Source organism: Arvicola amphibius, chromosome 7, assembly GCF_903992535.2.
Source record: "Arvicola amphibius chromosome 7, mArvAmp1.2, whole genome shotgun sequence".
NCBI classification, from domain to species: domain Eukaryota; kingdom Metazoa; phylum Chordata; class Mammalia; order Rodentia; family Cricetidae; genus Arvicola; species Arvicola amphibius.
Window position 1 is genome coordinate 136878969 of NC_052053.1, and position 20249 is coordinate 136899217.

Genomic DNA, 20249 nt, shown 5'->3' on the forward strand with positions numbered 1-20249 from the left:
AGTTATTTATTTTGGTCTCGGGAGTGCAAGTGCTTGTCTCTGTGGTGTCAGATCCCCCGGAACTGGAGTTACAGATGCTTGTTGTAAATTGTCCTACAGGTGCTGGAAACCCGGGTCCTCTACCAGCACAGCAAATGCTCATAACCACCGTAACCACCAAGCCATCACCACAGCCCCTGCTCAGAACCTTTTAGTTTTCTATAGCCGGCTGCCTCAATGGATTCCTGGTGGTTGTTCATTCCTATTGAGCATACTCCTACCCAGGTGCCCCAGCACCTGTTTACTTCCCCGCATGACTCGCCCACTCCACTCCTTCTGAGTTTCTGCTCAAGCGTCGTTCTGCCAGAGAGACCTTAGCGGCTAAAATAGCAACCACCACCTCATCACTACCCGGCTTCATTTTTACCCCTAAGTGGCCACACTGCCTCTCCCCCGGTACCAATATAGAGTCTGCTTAGCTACTCACTCTCTGTTGTCCTCAAACAGAGGGTGATTTCCACGAGAGTAAGCACTTTGTGTTTACTCTCTGTGGTCTCACCAGCACTAGGAAGGGAATCTAGTGCATCACAGGCAATAGCAGGCATGCGATACCCATGGAAGAACTATATAAACAAGCAGATGTTAAAAATCTGTGTGATGTGGATGTGTGTGTCTGTGTGTAGACCACGGCAAGCACGCGAAGGTCAAAGGACAACCACGGATGTTATCCTTACCTTCCACCTTGTTTTTAGATGTAACAGCTTTGTGGTTCATTGCTCTTCTAGGTTAGCTAGGCTGTGAGTGTCTGGAAGTCTCCTATCTTGAACTTGCTCTTTGCCATTGGAGGTACTGGGAGAACAGGCTGGTGCTACTGTACCCGGCTGTACCGAGGTCCTCGGGAACTGAACTCAGGTCTTACCCACTGGTGCATCTTCCCGGCTGTCTGATCTTTTTACGTAGCCAAACAGAGAATACCGTGTGCCGCTAAGTTATGGCAAATTGTCACACTGTGCATGTCAGCTTCTCTGGTTCATTAATGCTCAGAGCTGGTGCAGGAATGCATGCTTGTGGTCCCAGCTACTGAGGAGACAAAGGCAGGAGGGCTGGAGCCAGCCTGAGTGACACAGTGAGACCCTGACTCCTTTCAATTTCCTTTCTGGAAAATCTTTTGTGACTTGTGCTAAAGTTTATGTACACTAAGTAGACAATTCATTAAACAAATGCGTATTGGTGGACACAAGGGGTACAAAAGCAATCGAGACCGACTTTGTGACCTCCAGGTGCTCCATCCATCTATCATTCACCCATCTATCCAATCCCCCTCCAGTGCTTTTGAGTCCCCATTGAATGCTTGACACTGCATGCCTAAGACTGTACGTGGAACACCACCTTGTATCTCTGTCCTGATTGATAATCCTCCCAACTGCAGGGAATTTCAGCATTTAGTTGTAGATGTGCCACTAACTTTTTTCACTCTGAAAGAAAAACCACTGAATTCTGAGTATTTGTTTCTTCACTGGCAAGCATGGGTTTAAGGTTTCATTCCAGTTCCACCTCACAGTGCTGCTGGGAATGTCCAAGGAGGTGATGAACCAAACACAAACGCTCCTTCTCTACTGTGAGGTTCCAAACACATGGAAGAGACTCTCTGCCAGCAAATGTTAAACACAAAACCCAAATCCCACACAAACAAGCCCAAACCCAAACTCAGACTGCTTCTCAGTGAGCCTCAGAGTCCAGGCAGCTGCTGTAATGGTGAGAACGATGAGCCACCACTCAAAGATCCCACAGGTGGACAGTAATCAGGACAGACAGTCTACAGATTAAGTAGAGTGTCAATCATCTCGGGTTAAAATTTGAGTCAAGAGATCACCAGCATCTCCCACTTTCCTGGACCCCAGATGGAGCCCCTTTGGCTCTTGTACACTACATGTTGTTCAGAAGCCTTGGTAGTCCCCAAAAACCTCTTTTCTGTTTCTTTTCAACAAATCCTTGACATGGCTGGCTTTAGTCTTGTAAGATATAGCTTGATCAGAAATGAAAGTGATCCCTCAAGATTGACTTGTAAGTATCACTGTCAGGTCAGGATCTCCCCAGAAAAGGAAGATAGTATAAATCTTCCAAATAGTAGTTGAGATCAATGGGCATGGAAAGGAGGGAAGAAAAGGGGGTGATGTGGGAGGGCCTTCTGTTTTAATAAAGAAACTGCCTTGGCCAGCCCTTAGGTGGGTAGAGTAGACAGAACAGGAAGAAGAAACTGAGGTAGATGGCTCAGTCATGCCTCGCCTCTCTGGGGCCGACCGTGGTGCCTCTCCTCAGGGAGACAGTCGCCATGAAGCCAGCCACCAGGACAGACATGCTGAATCTTTCCTGGTAAGACTTTGTGGTGTTACACAGATTATTTGATATGGGTTAGTCAAGATGTGAGTAAGAGGCTGAAAATAATGGGCCAGGCAGTGTTTAAAAGAATACAGTTTCCATGTAATTATTTTGGGTGTAAAGCTAGTCGTGCAGGAGCCAGGCAGCCGGGATCTGGGTGGCGGAATGCAGCCTACCCGCAGCTTCTCACTAAGGGGGGGGAAAGGGAAGAGATAAAGGAAGGGAGGGCAGGAGGGAGACGGAGAAAAAGAGGGTGTGGTATAGCATGATTAGTAAAAACTCAGAGACAGAAATTGGGGTTCAACCTGAAGGTCAGAAAAGCAAAACAGCCAGTTACTGGTTCTTACCTCGACCTCAGCCCCAAATGGCGATCCTGCCTCCAGGAATCTCAGGATGAGACTATGTGAGAGCTGTCTCCTCCCATCTTATCTTCCTCTCTCGTTCTGGAATTAAAGGCGTGCACCACTACTACCCCGTTTCTATAGCAAATTAGCATGGCTACCGGGATTAAAGGTGTGTGTTACCACTGCCTGGCCCATAAGGCTGATCAGTGCAGTTGTTTTACCCTCTGAACTTCAGGTAAGTTTTATTTATTAAAATACAAATGGAATATCACTAGAGTGTGGAGAGAATAAATACAAGACAAAGCAAAAAGTAACAGGGCAAGCAATGAGAGAATCCAAACTTGAATAGATATCCTTTCTAGAATCACAAGGAGACTTGAACTCCAGAGTTTTCCAGTCTATTCATGCTCCCTCTTCCTGATGGGATGGATAACACTGTCAGTATGGACTGAAAAGACAAGACCAACAGACATTGCTGGTGCAGTTGTTATGGAGACAGATTCTTCCTTGGCACTCTCACTTATAGGGCTCAAACAGTTTTTAATGAAATGCCCAGGAAGGCTGCTCCTTCAGCCTTCTTCCCTCTAGATTAGCATATCCTGGGCTACTGTTAACACCATCTACAGGAATGTGGAGGGTGTCTCTGGATCAGCACATCCTGGGCTACTGTTAACACCATCTACAGGAACGTGGAGGGTGTCTCTGGATCAGCATGTCCTGGGCTACTGTTAACACCATCTACAGGAACGTGGAGGGTGTCTCTGGATCAGCACGTCCTGGGCTACTGTTAACACCATCTACAGGAACGTGGAGGGTGTCTCTGGATCAGCACGTCCTGGGCTACTGTTAACAACATCTACAGGAACATGGATAGTATCTATCTATTTGCAGCACATGCTATGGGCCAAGCCCTAAAAAAAAACACTACTGCCTGCAAGTATCAGAGCGTTGTTTTGTAGAAACTCTAAGCTCTCTCCTGGGATGCCCCCATGTGTCCAGGGTCCACACCCTTCTTAGTTACAGTCTAACCTCTAGGCTTCTCTCCCAACACACTCATCTCTCCTCCTGTTTTGTTGTTGTTGTCTTGAGACAGTCTCACAATGTAGTTCAGGCTAGTCTCAAATTTGTAATCTCTCTGCCTCCATCTCCCAAGTGCTGGGGTTACAGGCATGTGCCACCATACTGGCTGGTATTATTCTTTTTAGAAGATGACATGGCAGACTTTATTGTGAGGAGGTCGTAGGACATCGCACTAGAGTAGAAGCAATCCAACTTCCTTTTCCTTAGTTTCTTGTTTTTAAGGAAAAATCGCAAACATACACAAAAAGCGCAGTACACAGGTGCATATCTGCTCACCACCTTGCTTCGTCAATCAACACTGTGCCAACCTCGATCCACTGATGCCCACTCCATCAGTGGTTACACTGTAAGTCAGCAACAGACATGGGCCAATGTGACTACTACCTTTTGGCATTTTGCCATTTCTTTCATTGTTTAAATATGCAGAGGCTCTGGATAGCCCAGCTAGTTTTCTGGTTACTCTCCTACAGTGGAAGATGGCAGAAGTACACAGGCATAGGACTCTCATTGCTCCATATGGAAGACTAAAAACGTGATCACTGGCCCAATTGTCTATTCTTCATATGGTAAGAACTGTTTCTTTATAGTTATTATTTACTAAAGAAAAACAAGGGATAGAAGGGTTGAGTAGATTGTTCAGTGGTTAGGAACGGGCTGCTTTCCAGGTTCAATTCCCAGCACCCACACAGGAGCCTTCAACCATTTGTAACACCAGTAGTTGACAAAAGACAGACAAACAAGCTGTTTTGGGGAAAGGTTCTGAGGAGGACGGGAGATCCAAGACTACAGTCTTTGAGCAGCGAACCTCAAGTGCTGAAGAAACAGGACCCAGGACATCAGCCCCCTTCTGCAGAGCTTTGCAGAATTCTGTGAGGAGGTGAGATCTTGTGAGCTTGTCCAGGGGTCGCAGGGCTGTCCACAGCGCTTAAATGTAGGAACTGGGGACTGTGTAAAGACATGGAGGCTGAAAACGTGGATGAAGTATGCATATACACCGCTCATTAACTATTCACTTGACTCGCTTACCATGTGGGCTTAATCACCTTGCAGCACACTACAGAACTGATCTGCCAAAACCTCACTGTATTCTCCATATCAAAACTCTTCTGGTTTTCCTTGGCAGGAGGCAAGGCTCCTGGCACAGAACTTGAGAATAGGAGCAGTTTCATCCTAGCTGGGTCTCTGAGGCAGGGAACTTGTAGCTCCGTGGTCCCTCCTCAGGCACTGATGGGAGCTGGTATATTGGCAGCCAGGACATGGCTTCTTAGCTGTGACAATGCCAATGCTTTTGCAAAAAAGACTCCTCGAGCTGCCCGAGGGCTGAGACGAATTTAGGCTTCTGTTTAATACCTTAGGGCAGTGGCTCTAGGGAGCTTGAAAATGTACCGAAAGCCTGAGTCTCCTCCATACTAATTCAACCAGGAGCTGCAAGAGTGGCCTGGCTCCCAGGAGACACCACCCCCACCCTCGGCAGCTGGGTGGAGGGGCTTGGCTTTAAAGAAGCTGCTGGTGTCCCTCGCCCCTCTTCTTGCTTCCTTCCTCTGCCTTCTTTGTCAGGGTCATCTTTTACCTCAGAGCCTTTGAGATAGAAGAGACATTCCTTTTAGACCCGACTATTCAGGTCATGCTGGTATCATAAAATGAATTGAGGGAGATTTTCATCTTATTCTCTGGTCTCAAAGAGTTGGAATAACAAAGGACATACCTGGTTTTCAAGGCTACTACTGCCCAGTTATAAGACGATAAAGGCCGTTTAAACAGGGCATCTTTCATACGTCTAATGTTTTTCACAGTTATTGCTCCATCAGATGCTTTGCTTCTTTGGGGGCAAGTATGAGAACTTACATTCTGCCAGAAACTCAGCTTTCTCCAGATTATTGCCATAAATTTCCTAATGCAATGCTTTTATGAACTCCTATCCTCCTTGCCCAATTGGGTGAACCATCTCCTTTTTCCTTGTGATCTTGCAGACCAAGGGTTTTACAAATCATCACCAACTGTGCATGATACACATGGTTCTAACTGCTCTACAAGGACTAACTCATTTATTCCTCAAGGCAGATTCAGGCAGGGAAGTGCACAGGTGCCCCAACCCTCATGTTACAGATGAGTCCCTCAGCCTCACTGTGCAGGGGAGTTAACTGGACGTTAGGTCATATGGCAGCAGGCAGCTCTAATGTTTTGCCTGCTAACCTCTGCATATAAGAGAGAATAAGTGAACAATTATGACTCAGCCTATTTTTTAATTATATTATTCTAGGGAACAAGTGCTTGTAATCCCAGAACTCAGAAGCCTGGGGCAGGAAGAGCTTAAGTTTGGAGTTACATAATGAGACGCTGTTTCAATAAAAGCCAAGGGCCGGAGAGACAGCTCAATGGTAGGGTGCCTGTGCAGAGACGCTGTTTCAATAAAAGCCAAGGGCCGGAGAGACAGCTCAATGGTAGGGTGCCTGTGCAGGACGTAGCAGATCCCGGGGTCAATCCCCAGTCTCAAACGAATTTAAAAGGAAAAGTAGTAACAAAGCAGGAATGTGGTCTAGTTAAAGTTCTGTGGCCAGAGAAGACTCTACTGGCAAAGAGTGGTCTAAAGATCGAAGTCTTTGACCTCTAATGATTGGGTGGATTTCACACTATGTGACCCTTTTGGAGACCTGGTTCAAGGTCACTCAAACACTTAAATTGCTTTGAATGGTCACTCAGACAATGAGAGAAGTCTTTACAAAAACCAAAGTGGACATGAATTGATGCTGAAGAAACCAACAATTACTTAAAAGGGGGTGAGCAGCTGTGATCGATGCCTGGCAATCACAGGGTACAAACTCCGTGTGACAAGACGCATTTAAAAACTCTTCCAGCTGGCACTCCACCGCTTCGACAGGGAGGTCCATTCTTCCTGCTTTAGTTAGGCCTTCAGGAAGTTTCTGCACTTGACATCAACTGCTTCTTAGTCAGCCAGCGTTTGCTGTAGGACAACGCTGAATGGCCAGTAGCCAGGCATGAAGTAGAGGTGGGGGCAATGAGAACAGGGGAATTTAGGGAAGAGGAAAGAGTCAGTCTGCAGTGGTCACCCAGACAGAGGAAGTAAGATGGGAATGCCTCACTGATAAAAGGTACCAAGCCATGTGGCTGACACAGACAAGAATTACGGGCTAATATAAGTTATAAGAGTTAATAACAAGCCTGAACTAATGGGCCAACCAGTTTATAACTAATGTAGGCCTTGGGAATGACAGCGTCAGTCAAGCCAAACTCCCTACTTTCTCTGTTCTTGCATTTCTGCCTCTGCCACTGCCGTTTCCACGGCCAAGAATGTCATGTCTCCATATTTGGGGCATCTAAACTGCAAAGAATGCTTCAAGGAAGCTGACATTTTTCAGTCCTCTTTCCCATCACTCAGTCCTGGCCAGCACTTATGTGAACCACGTGTGCTGGGCCTTTGAATCTGTACCACGTGTACCAGTTATGTGTACCATGTATGCTGGGCCTTTGGATTTGTTGGCTGGTTCAGTCTTCAAAAGAGCAAATAGGTATTACAAGGCTGTTCTGTTAGAGGGAGACAACAAGGCCACAGAAAGGTGAAGCCACTTTCTCAGGGTTGTGAAACTTTGACATTTGGAGGTGGGATGTGGACCCAGGATATCTGGCTCTGGACTCCATTAAAGCTACAAAAAATGCCTACCACTTACCAAAAGAGTTTACACCCGGTGTGTGTGTGTGGGGGGGGGTTGTTTCCAAATACTTTCATTCGTTATTGGATTATTTACACCACAATCGTTGCTCTGAGCTCTTAGACCCATTAGTATTTCTTTCAATAGTCCTCCTTCAGGGGAAGCTGTTTCAATTTTGAATATCAAATCTTCACTTCCTACATACACACTCATTCATACAACCTGGTCCCTCCTACCCATAGATCACCGACGCTGAGGGGATCTTTAGTGTCCAGTGACTGGCTCCTTACGTATGCCTACCCCACCTTCTTGTCCTTCTTTCTCTTCCAGATCCAACTAGGAAGAGAATGCTTCATTGGGGCAGTCAAACCTTAGCACTTGAAGGGTCGTTCACTCTTCTGGTCAGGGTAAGAGCCGAGGGACTCAGTCTCTCATAGTCTGCATGTACTTATATCTTAGTTAAAGTAAAAACTCCAGGATTTTCCCAAGATGGTCGAAGAGTGGGAGCGTGTGGTGGTTTGAATAGGAAAAGCCCCGATAGGCTCATAGATCTGAACGCTTGACCACCAAAGAGTGGCCTTGGGAGCAGCGGCCTTCTGGGAGGAAGTGTGTCACTGGGGGTGGACTCTGAGGTCTCAGATGCTCAAGCCATGCCCAGCATGGCCTGCTGTCTTCCTGCTGCCTGTGGATCCAGATGTGGAGCTCTCAGCTACCTCCGTAACACCACATCTGCTTGCATGCAGCTTTCCACTGTGACAATAATGGACTAAACCTCTAAAACAGTCAGCCAGGCAGTTAAATGTTTTCCTTTGTAGGAGCTGCTGTGGTCATGGTGTCTTTTTACAGTGATACAGTGGTGACCAAGACAGAGAGACGGGTGAAGGAAGAGCAGCTAAAAGGACAGAACAAGAGCCCTAGAGAGGAAAGCCCGGGGCTGTCTTAGACCCAGGCCAGGCTCTCAGCATTGCTGTTGCTGCTGCACCTGCACAGAGCTGGGGTTGAATCTGTGTTCCCTGGGCTGTAGTGGGGGCTGCAGGAGGCAGCTGTCCCATTCAGCAGTTATAACAGAACAAATCTCAGTGCCTGTTCCTGGCAGGTGAAGGAGCCACATCGGGCTGTTCTGATCACCACCTGTCTGTCAAAGAAATGAGCTCATGGTGAGGACAGCTATGATCAATCAGGATTTTTTTTTCACCAATGGCTATTCACAGAATGTGCCAGGTGGTGTCCAAATAGGGTGATGGGGACGTCTGGCCCACCAGCCATCAATTCTTACGGACTCAGTTTCCTTTCAGGACCCACCGAGAACACCCTGGTGGTTCCAGCTCCCTCTAAATCTGTTTTCTGACTTGGAGGAAATAGGGCAGAAGCCTCAATTACAGCAAAATTGGTCTTTACATCTGTGGAATGATGTTCTCTAAGACAGCAATCCCGAACATTAATCAAGTATCAATCACCGACAGGAGTAGAAAATAGAGCTGTGTCTTTATTCAAGTCTTGTTTGCGGCAGAGTGAGGGCTGATTGAGGGGGAAGCCTGGTAATGATATCCCAAGCAGTACAACCAGGGTAGAAAGCAGGAGCTGCAGCCCCTGACTTCAGTGGTGGCTCTGCACACGGAGGCTGTGCTCCTGGGCCTCAGTTTCCCCATTTCTACAATGAGAACCATGCACATCTCTCAGGTCACCGAGGGATAACATGTAAGGACACATGGGAGCAGCCTGGTTGTCCTAGGCTCTGTGCAGAAGCAACGATCTATTAGACATGCTTGATATGACCGGAAGAAAAAAATCTACTTGGGAGAGGGACCTTTCTCGTGCCTGAGTGTTTGCATAGGATGCACTCAGATACACTGTGCCAGACCAGGGGAAGCCTCTATCTTCTCATTTGGGGGTCTCTGCTGCCTAGTCCCTACCTAACAGGCCTCCCCTCCCTCCCTCTCTCTCTTCTTCCTTGGCACTTCCCACTGTTCTGTTGTGGTCACTACACCTTCCGGGCATCCGACCTCACAGCTCCCAAAAGGATAACCTGAACCTGAGACATCTCTAGGGGGAAATCGGGGGGGGGGGGGGGGGGGGGGGCTCTTTACAGCATGCCTGGTGCACAACCTTCCAAAGTGGCAAAGTAGATAAAAGACACACGGTAGCCAAATGCAGCATAATCCTGGATTTAAACTGTGTTTGTTTTTACCTTTGCTACAATGTATAATTAACAAAGTGATGTCTCCTGCTTTTGTTAGTTTTACCATGTTATTTAAGAGAATATCTAATTTTAGGGCATTCATATTCAAATATTCAAATATAAAACTCTCAAACAGTTGAGAGAAAATAAACAAATGATGTATTACATGCATCTCCACACATGTGTGTATGTACATTGTATAGGAGGTGGTATCTGGATTACTGTTGCAACTTTGCTGACAACTTTAAATGCCCCTGTTCCCTGCAGAAAGAAAGTACAGCTGACCAGCGTTTGGACCCTCATTTCTTCATGTGAATGATGAAGCAGGATCCTGCTGAATTCCTCATGCCGGAGGAGGCAATGGCAGGGTCCTGAAAGGCCACCTTATGGAACCCATGAGGGGATGGGGGGATGGGGAGAGAAAAGTGTGAAGTGGAGGATGGGAAGAGCTTGGGGGAATAGGATGGCTGGGATATAGGAAGGGTGGATATGGGAACAAGGAATTATATATCTTAATTAAGGGAGCCATTCTAGGGTTGGCAGAGACTTGACTCTAGAGGGGTTCCCAGGTGTCCAGGAAGACACCCCCAGCTAGTTCCTTGGGTAGCCGAGGAGAGGGTGCCAGAAATGTCCAGATCCTATTGCCATACTCATGAATATCTTGCATATCACCATAGAACCTTCACCTGGCGTTGGATGGAGAAAATGACAGAGCCCCACATAGGAGCACCGGACTGAGCTCCCAACGTCCTGATGAGGAGCAAAAGGAGGGAGATCATGAGCAAGGAAGTCAGGACCGTGAGGGGTGCATTCACCCATTGAGATGGTGGGACAGATCTAACGGGAGACCACCAAGTCCAGTTGGAATGGGACTGATGGAACAGGGGACCAAACCGGACTCTCTGAATGTGGCTGATGGTTGAGGAGGACTGAGAAACCAAGGACAACAGCGATGAGCTTGAACTCTACAGCATGGACGGGCTTACTGTGAGCCTTGTCAGTTTGGTTGCTCACCTTCCTGGACTTAGGGGGAGTTGGGAGGACCTTGGACTTAACATAGTGAAGGGAACCCTGATGGCTCTTTGGCTTGGAGAGGGAGGGAGTGGGGGTATGGGTGAAAGGGAGGGAAGGGAAGGGGGAGGAGGAGGGGAGGAGATGGAAATTTTTAATAAAAAAATGAGAGAAAAAAAAAGAAGATGCAATCAAGCCCAGATGGGTCTCGGGTTAACTGCCTAGTCGGTGTTGGAGCTGGCCCTGGATCCTAGGCACGATTTCCTCTACTTCACACTCTATGGCTGTGTAACCATCAGGTTGCAAAGGGAGTGGTCTGTCCTCCCCAATACAGACGGCATAAGGAAGCTGTTCTCACCCCCTCGGCTCTCAGGCTCTCTGCAGCGCTAGTATACTGACTACTCTCAGATCTGCCTCTGTAAACCTGACCTCGACCTGAAGGCCATCCTGCTGCCAACTCCGGGCCACTAACCAGCACAGCTCATGTAACATGTCAGAATCAAATGCTGAATTCTCGCCTGCCCCTGCTTTTCCTTATCTTGGGTTCAGAGTTCATCCATTTCACTCAGCAATCAATAATTACTTGAATCAAAACATCACATACTCTCTTATTAATATGTACAATTTTGTGGGTTTTATGTACCAGTCAATAAAATAAATTTAGTTAATAAAATAAAGCTTGTGTCATTATTCCTACAGTACTGGAAGGCAAGAAAGGCAAAGGGCTACTGAGACGTGAGATGGCTCAGTGGGTAAACAAAGGTGTGCTTACAGCCAAGTCTGGTGGCCTGAGTTTGACACTGGGAATCCCATGTGGCAGGAAAGACTCCCAAAAGCTGTCTTCTGACCATCATACACACACACACACACACACACACGTATACACACACAGAGAAAACAAACAAATGTATGAAAGGAAACAAGGTAGAAAGAATGAGGAACTCTTGCTGTAGTTTGTTTTGATACGCACTACACAGCCCAGGCTGACTTTGACTCAGGGCAGTCCTCCTCCTTCCTTAACCTGCCAAGCTCTGGGATCACAGGTGAGAACCATGAAGCCTGGCAAGAATGAAGCGCTCCCTCCCTCCCTCCCTCCCTCTCCTCCCTCCCTCCCCTCCTCTCTCCTCTCTCTCTCTCTCTCTCTCTCTCTCTCTCTCTCTCTCTCTCTCTCTCTCTCTCTCTCTCTCTCTCTCTCTCTCTGTCTGTCTGTCTCTTCAAGACTGGGTTTTTCTTTATGTAGCCCTGATGGTCCTGGAACTCACCCTGTAGACCAGGCTGGCCTTGAACTCTGAGATTTGCCTGCCTCTGCCTCCAGAGTGCTGGGACTAAGGGGCCACCCACCACCGTCTGGCTTAGGAATGAAAACCATTCAACAACAGTTTGATGGTACCTGTGATTTGGTTTTTTTTTCTTCTATAAGGATTCATTTCTTTTTATCCATATGTTTGTCTGTGATATATGCTGTATGTCTGTGAATACACGCTACATGTGTGTGGTGTCTGTGGAGGCCAGGGGAAGTGTTGGGTCCATTGGAACAGGAGTTACAGGGGTGTGAGCCACCTGATGTGGGTGCTAGGATCTGAACGTGGGTCCCTCCGCAGGAGCAGTAAGTGATCTTAACCACTGAACCACCTCTCCAGCCGTGGTTCAATTTCTTCACCAATGCTTTTATACACCAATGTACTTTGCTTTTATTATGAAGGCTCAGGAGTTCTCGCCTTTGGAGTTATCACTTGTGGTGTGAGAGCAGAGGACAGGAAGTACACAGCTGCCACACTCAGCACGGGGCCACTCAGAAAAGCTGCGGAACCCCACCCACCGCCTGATGTTAAGGACAAGATGTAGCATCACTTGGGCTAGTCCATGTGAATCACTTCTGGGCTCCTGAGGCGGCAGGTCAGGGATAGGGTCAGCATGCCTGCCACCTCCTCCACCAGGTCCAAGTCCACTGCTGAGAGTGACTTTAGCTGAGTTCTAGACACATTATCCTTTCAAAATGGCCCAGGTCACAGGGTTTCTCCCTGCACTATAAATACGGTCTTCATGCACCTACACCACTAGGCTCTACAGGAATTTACCAGCCGTTCAACACAGGGGCCCTATGTCCTTCCCCTAAATACATTTGGAATGGTGTGTACAGACCACAGGGCCTTCAGGGGGTCTACTGTAACTTACAAGGAAGGCCCTCTTCCCAGCCCCCAAGGCCTCTTCTGCCATTAGCCTGCCAGCATTTCAGAAATAAATTCTGTGAGCAGTTAAACATGATGAATAATATAATTTTCTATTTATGATTATTCTTTTTAAAATGATAACCTGTCGGTCGCTCTTTGAAGTCTGTAATGATTTGCCCACAGCTCCTTGAAACAAAGCCGCCATTTGACAGGTCTCTACCTCTTCCTGTTTGCCATCCTCAGCTTCCTATCATTTTTAAGCTTGCCAGTCCCTGGGATGCAGGATAGCGGCTAGGGCAGGTGAAGGAGGGCAGATCTTTTACGCAGTCATAACACACAGAGAAGGAAAGACCAATTACAACACACTGCACGATGATGTCTCATAGTTAGAAACCCACGTATGACAGCCAAGAAAACACAACATGCCAGCACCTCAGAAAGGCTCGGACAGCTAGCTCGTGTTTTTGTGTCCAGTGCTTAAATGAGAACTCTCTGGGGCAGGAGACTGGGAAGCAGAAAGAGTTGCGATGTGGGAGAGACTAGGAGCAACAAGGAACCCACAGACCTTGGCTAGAACCCCCTAATGATCTGAGCCCTGAGGCCTTTGACCTTGACTTTGATAGGGAAATCCTGTGGCAGTAAGGGCTCTTTTCCATGGAGCTAAGTCTGTACGCTTGACTAGAGGTTGAAGCTAAAGAGGATTCTAGGAGACAGAGCTGTTGCACTCATAGGAGACAGCTAAGCGACAAGACCCGGGTGGCCAAGTGGCTGCAGCTCTTCTCCGTCTCCAGTTCTCCTGAGAAGTTCTTTCGGGCTTATCTAGGTTAGCAGGGAATTCTGGGAAATGCCCCAGTCTTCCCCATGCGTGCTGGGTTTCCGGCTGGGTTTCCCATCAGAAGACAGTGGCATTCTGGCTTCCCAGTTCTCTCCAAGGTGTCACTGTGACTAAGAAGTTCCGTCACCTGAGTTGCAGATACGAACCTCACCACTGACTTCAGCTGGCCCCTTGAACATCTGGTTCTTTGGGGGCATAACATGTCCTGCTTGTCTCTCCTCCCCTCCTTTCTGGTGTCGCTGATGGTGCCGGGACCTTGCTCATATCCCAACCTTTCAGGGTGTTTTTTCCCCCTCCTACAGCCCTCAAGTTGTGTTTCACAAGACCTTGCCTTCCCCATCTGCCTGTGTCTCATAGCTAATGCCACCGCAGCCCCGTTGTGATCCTGAGCATAGTCCCCGTGCCCTGCATGACTGACCCCTAGTGCCCCTGTGCTAAGTGGATTAGGAACAAGGAGCAGAACATTCTACAATCATCCTGATACCATCAAGATTGTGGCAAATGACTCGGGCATTTTCACTGTTAAGCTTCTAAATGAAGCAGCTCTTTCTTTCAGGCACAAGCTAATTAAGTGATTATATACAGCAAAGTGGTCATCGCACACTGAACTGCTGCAAAATAGCAACAGAGCCGGCGAGAGCTGGTGCTGCAGGCTCTCAGGCGGCTGAGCTGCAACTGCCAGTCCTCAAAGGCAGCTAGAAGGGAAGCCATTGTGGAGTCATCCTAGTACAGGAGGCGGGAAAGAACAGGGCTGGGCATGGCTCTGACTCAAGTCCCAGTACTGACAGCAGTTGTCATGGAACCTTGGCCACACAGCCGTCCTTTGCCCCAACCAGTCCCGGCTCAAGCCATCCGAGTGGTGCTAACAGCAGCTGAGAGAATAGTTGGGAAGCAGTGGAGGGAGGGAAGAAGCCAAGTCCACCTAGCCTTCACGGCGGGAAGCCACGCCCACCTAGCATCCACAGTGGGAAGCCACGCCCACCTAGCATTCACAAGCTCTTGGTCCACCCGCTGGTCTTCATGCTTCCCAGGCAAGTGCCTCTCCTCACTGAGCGACTTCCCCAGCCCCCGTGAGGATGTTGCCAATGAGATCTGCTGAAGGATGAGATTGACATGATAAAAATAGGGCCTTGTGGGGCTGGAGAGATGGCTCGGCACTTGCTGTTTGTAGAGGACTCAAGATTGGGTCCGAGTAGCCATAGCTGTGACTCACAAACATCTGTAAGTCCAGTTTTAGGGGACCCGACGACTTCCTTTGACTTTTACAGGTACTTGGTAAATATGTAGTACACATTCAGGCAAAACATTCATGCCCATAAAATAAATCTAAAGAAATTTAAAACAAGGCCTTTGGGATGAACTTGGAAAAGCCCTCTTCTTCCTTCCCTCCCTTCCTCCCTCCCTCCCTCCCTCCCTCCATCCCTCCCTCCCTCCCTATGTTTCTCTCCTTTTGCCTTTTTGAGATAGAATCCCATGTAGCCCAGGCTGGTCTCAAACTCCTGATCCTCTGGCCTTTCCCTCCTAAGTGTCGGGGTCACAAGGCTACACTACTGTGATAGTTTCAAGCTTGAGTTTTCGGTCACTGATGTCCCCATCTCCTGTTACAAGGGACAGAACAGTGGAGCCCTCCATTCTGAATGCCGTTTCTGCAGAGAACCCTTCCGAGAACCACAACAGAAAGTCTCCCACGGATCTGTAGGTAGACCCTGCCTGAAACAGACACAAAGCCTTGTGAGCATGGGCACTGAACCTCCATTCTCTGTATCTGCATCCCTAGCGGGCTCTGATGGAAACAGTGCTGGACGTGAGGCTTGGGTCTTAAAATCCTGCCCCTCCAATGCCATCCTACCCATTCTCGGGCTCCTCCTCTAGTCCGTGGGTCTGTGTGTGGTCCGATCGGGACAGGGTGTGGAGAGATGCTTTCGGGCCCCTGAGTGCTGTGCAGGAGGGAGACTGTGTGCAAGGCTGCACATTCATGGGCTTTCTTGTCGAGGACAGAGAGGCACAGAGGGGAGGGGTCAGCATTCAGTGGTAGAGATGAGGCGATCAAATGTCATTTGATCAGGATGACAGAAGATCACTACCTACCTTGGTCATTTTGCACAGTGCTTGCCAGTCTGGTCCCTCGTTTAAGGGCTCCATTTGTCTATCCGACACGTGTTTACTGATTACCCACTATGAGAACGGAATGACAGCAAAACCAGACCAAACCCAGATTCCCGTAATCTAGCCCACTTGTTCCTAAACAGGTGTGGGCTCAGGCATGCCCGCTGAAGAGGGAACAACCTCCAGGCAGCTCGACGAAAGCGCCCCATGTTGCATTTTTGTGAGATTCTAGATTTTGACTGAAAAATATTCACAAGTTCAGATGAACTGTAAAGGAATGGGTGAAACTTCTGCCCCTTCCCCTCTGAGGTTCTCCCTGTGTGCCACCTAAGGTTTCTGGGGTCTCATTCATTATGACCTGACACCCTGTTGAAATGTCCATCCAGCTTACTAATACTTCGGTGGATCTTCATCTGATGGGGGATAAAGGCCTTAAAGGGACTATGCACAAGCTGGAGGGAGGGAAATTCTAAAGGAGACACTAAAACCACTGCCTTGGGATAGCCGTTCCTTGCAGCCTGGCATCTTGGAGGGGGACAAGAGAGGCAGAAGAGGCAGGATCTGTCAGCAATGAGTCCCCCAGCGAATCTCGTGCTAAGGATGGATATAAAGGTCCAGAGGGGCATGGCAGCAAGCGGGAGGAGTCCTGTGAGGGTCTAGTTTTGATGTGGGATAGGTGACAGTGCAGGATAAAGCAATAACCACATAACGAGCCCAGCAGAACAAGGACATTTACGGCAGCCACGCCTCGGAGAAGGAAGCCCCGTGTGCAGGTTCCTTCCCCATCAGGCCTGACCTCACCAGCTGACAAAACCCACCAGGGAGCTTCTAGATGAGTTTACAGTTTCTCTCAGTGAGAAAAGAGAGAAGTATTCTAGTCTGTGATGCCACTCCCAAAGCCAAAATTCTTGAAAGAGAAGCCATGAGATTCCCCAGATGGACTCCATAAAAGAAAACCTTGGGGAAATAAAGTACACCGACAATCACGCAGAGCAAAGTACTACATCAGGCAGACACCTCCATGAGCCATCCAACTAAAGGGACAGAACTGGCTTAGTCCCCAGGCCAGAGTGTGTCTAGACACTAGCAGCCAAGTCCTCCCTCTGAAGGAGTCACTTAGTCTTAAAATTCATGTTGCCTCAGGCATGGCCACCCAAGGGCAGAGCCTTAGACACTGGGCCACTCTTCTGTTTATTACACACCTGGATTTGGGGGCGTTTGGTTTGGAGACACTTTCCCACTGTAGCGCCCTCTGGCCTCTCCTGAGATCTGGGTAAGAGGGATAAACCACCACACAGAGCTCTTTACAGCCTGTCCCGCATCATCTCTTTCCTTCCTCGCAACAACGATCTACAAAAGACTGTGCTACCTAACGTGCAGTTTAGAATACGGCCACGCACACTCAATTTTAATGGTACTATCACCTGAAAGCTGTCTTGTTTCCCAGGTGTGTTCTTCAGCATGATACAACCCATGGCCATTGTTTTCTCATGGCTGCGTGGGCCAAGAGATCCTTCAAAATAGTAATAACAAGGCAGAGAGGGAAGCAAGGCCAAGTGAATCTTCCACGGCACTAGAGGTGTGTGTGTGTGTGTGTGTGTGTGAGAGAGAGAGAGAGAGAGAGAGAGAGAGAGAGAGAGAGAGACAGAGAGAGAGACAGAGACAGACAGAGAGAGAAGGAGGGAGACAGAGAGACAGACAGAGAGGGAGGAAGGGAGGGAGGGAGGGAGGGAGGGAGGAAGGGAGGGAGAAAGGAGACCTTCTGCAACTAGAAGCGGCCAGGGGAAGAGTCTGTAAAGTCTGCTCCAGTGGGGAGCACATTTATAATGAGTGTTGGCTCTCATGATGCTCTGGGGTCCAGGATTGTATACATTAGGTTTCATCAAACATGATTACATAAATAAGGAGAGGCTGAAGCAGCAGAAACCTACAGCATCAAAACCACTGACCGGACTCACCAAATGTACGGAATATAAATTATAGATGAGAGAAGGAAGATTAAATCTGGACATTTACTTAGGGTTTAGAGCAAGGAAAGCAAGTGCTGAGACTCCCCCAACCCCCAATCTCAGCAGGCAGCCCACAAACACAATTACCAGCAATTTTGAAAGGTCTTATCAAATATTGACTTAACGAAGAGCCCATCTACTTAATGGTGACCTCCAGACACCCCTAATAAGCCCAGGGTCCTAAATTATATACTATTAAGCCATGGCATCCACACAGTGGACAACCGTTTAAAATTAAGCATGTGTGGGATGGATTCTGATTGGCAGAGGGGACAAAGAGTTCCACAACAGGAATTTGATCAAAAAAAAAAAAAAAAAAAAAAAAAACACAGCTCTTAAGGTGCTTTGTAAATTCAATAGACATGATCTTCAAAAGATTAGTGGTGTAGGCAAGGAAGAGCCTAAAACAACCAGGGAGGAATACCAGAACCTAGGCCTAACTGGCCACAGGCTAGTGCTCTGTTCTCATTTCTTTCCTTGGTTCTCCCAAGAAAAGTGTTTGTAAAAGAAACCAAGCTTGCAAGGCTTCCTGCCAGCTCACAGTGGAGAAAGGTGGGGGGGCAGGAGACGCAGGGAGGGAGAAGGCACTAAATGCAAATTTGACAGGCAGACAATCTCTTCCCTAGGTCAGGAGTTTTAAAAATCTGCTTGTAAGACTGAGTTCCTGCTGGAAGCGTGTAGACGGTAAGAGATTTCCAACCCTGATTTTTACAATGCTCTAGGGTACAGCCTATGATTACAATGTGTGCATTTAAAATTCTCAAAGCCAAATTAATCTCAATTCCTGTTCACTGAAAGGGTGACTATCACTCAAAAGCTTCTTCACCTTAGCTACCGCCCTAGTGCACCGTCCTGAAAGATGTGGTAAGCACTTCTTGGCACCTCTGCCTCTACCTGGGCTGGGAGATGTTACTCGGATGTTTCACGTCTAAGTATTTCTCTCCTGCTTCAAGGAGCAGGAATCCCAGAATTCTCTGAGTCCTTTCCTCTCCCTGCCCCCTTCCCAGCCCTTCTCCAAGCCCCTCTCCAATTCTGTCTCTTAGCCCAGCAGTGATGTCTGCAGGGAATCCAGGGCTTATCAGGGGAATAAACCTATTACGGCTTCTATCAGCTCACTTCTCATGCCTGGCGAGCTGGGCGCGCTGCATGCAGTAAGGCGTTTAATCCTCATGCGACCTCTCCGGAAAAGCATGAGATACTCATTTTCCACCTACAAAAAAGAGAAAAGGTTTAGGCTCAAGTAGAGCCAGAGTTAGCTGAGCCGGGAACCCAGCTCCAAGCCTGGTTCTGGAAGATCCGAGTGGTCACTTTCTTCTTCCGGAAACTGGAGGTGTGGACTCTTGCTTTTGTACAATGGAAGGATTCTGGAGTACTGAAGCTATTCCTTTGGTAGACTAGGAGAACCAGTCAGGGGTTGCATCCGAATTCTACTGCCCCACCATGCAATCTCAGCAGCAGTCCCTGGTCTGCTGGGTTTGGGCCCACACTAGGACTGTGTTATTGACAGATGGGCCAGGACCTCAGCACATTTCCTGGCCAGTCTCAGGACATGGGTTCAAAAGCAACCACTCTAAGACTGATCGCTTGAACACAGGCTGTCGGGGGAGTCCTTGATCTGGGAGAGACACAGACGGTCCCATCCTTCAACCAGCCACATGCTCTTGAGCAATCCTTGCTGAGGACCACGGGGCACTCCGACCCACTTAAAAGCCTCATTGAAGACAGCCTCTTTGTTCTGCTCAGGCTTGGTCCAAGCGAAAGGCAATTAGGCCATGGGTCGCTGCCCTGGAAAGACTAACGCTGCTCTCAGGAAGGGAGAACGGGTTATGAAGCAAGAATGCCTCACATGCTCAATCCCTCTGCATGGTCCTGTTTCCTTCCCTGTTCCTCAATCAAATGGTGACATCCCCAGAAATCCTCAATGAGACACCGAACAGTTGAGGTGGCTTGGTCGTGAGAGCATTCAGCTTCCAAAACGAAGAGCTATACAAGGTACCCAGACTCAGGTATTTGTTATAACTATAGAAAAGAGATGAGAATACCCATCAATCCACGCATCTTATACTATCAATAGTGATAGTGGAATCATAGTGATGTGGAATAAAATATTTGTCAGGATTTTCCCTCCAGTCTGTTTTCACTCCCAGGCCCCCACCCCAATACCTATTACAACCAACCATAGTTGGAGTCCTGGGGTGAAGAAGAATATTCAAATAGCCAAGAGATACCATGTTTTTGTCATGTGCTTCTTAACCAGAGTCATCTATGAGATGCCAGGTGTGGGCCTCACGGCCAGCCCCTTATTCTCAAGGCTTCCACAATCACTGGGTAGAACAGGTGCCTGGGCCTCCACATGGGCAGAGTGGCCAATCAGAGGGCTGGAACTTCAGCCATCATAAACACGTGACTTACCCCAGGAGAGCGGGAGTGGTAGGGAATAGGATGTGAGCGAAGAGAAAGAAACAAAACCCAAAAGCCTCAAAGAGGT

The 20249-nt window shown here is 48.2% G+C and overlaps 1 protein-coding gene across 16 annotated transcripts in view; it reads right to left on the minus strand.

Moving 5' to 3' along the window:
- Atxn7l1 (ataxin 7 like 1) overlaps window positions 1-20249 on the minus strand; it is a 233633-nt gene that overhangs the window by 100196 nt on the left and 113188 nt on the right. Inside the window, exon 1 of one of the 16 annotated variants that reach the window (XM_038335792.1) lies at window positions 18878-18901. The exons of the other annotated variants lie outside the window; for them this stretch is intronic. Within the exon in view, the coding sequence (XP_038191720.1) occupies window positions 18878-18884 (7 nt within the window). The 5' untranslated portion in view covers window positions 18885-18901. Of the gene's footprint in view, window positions 1-18877; window positions 18902-20249 lie in introns of those variants that run through there. 16 annotated transcript variants of the gene reach the window in all.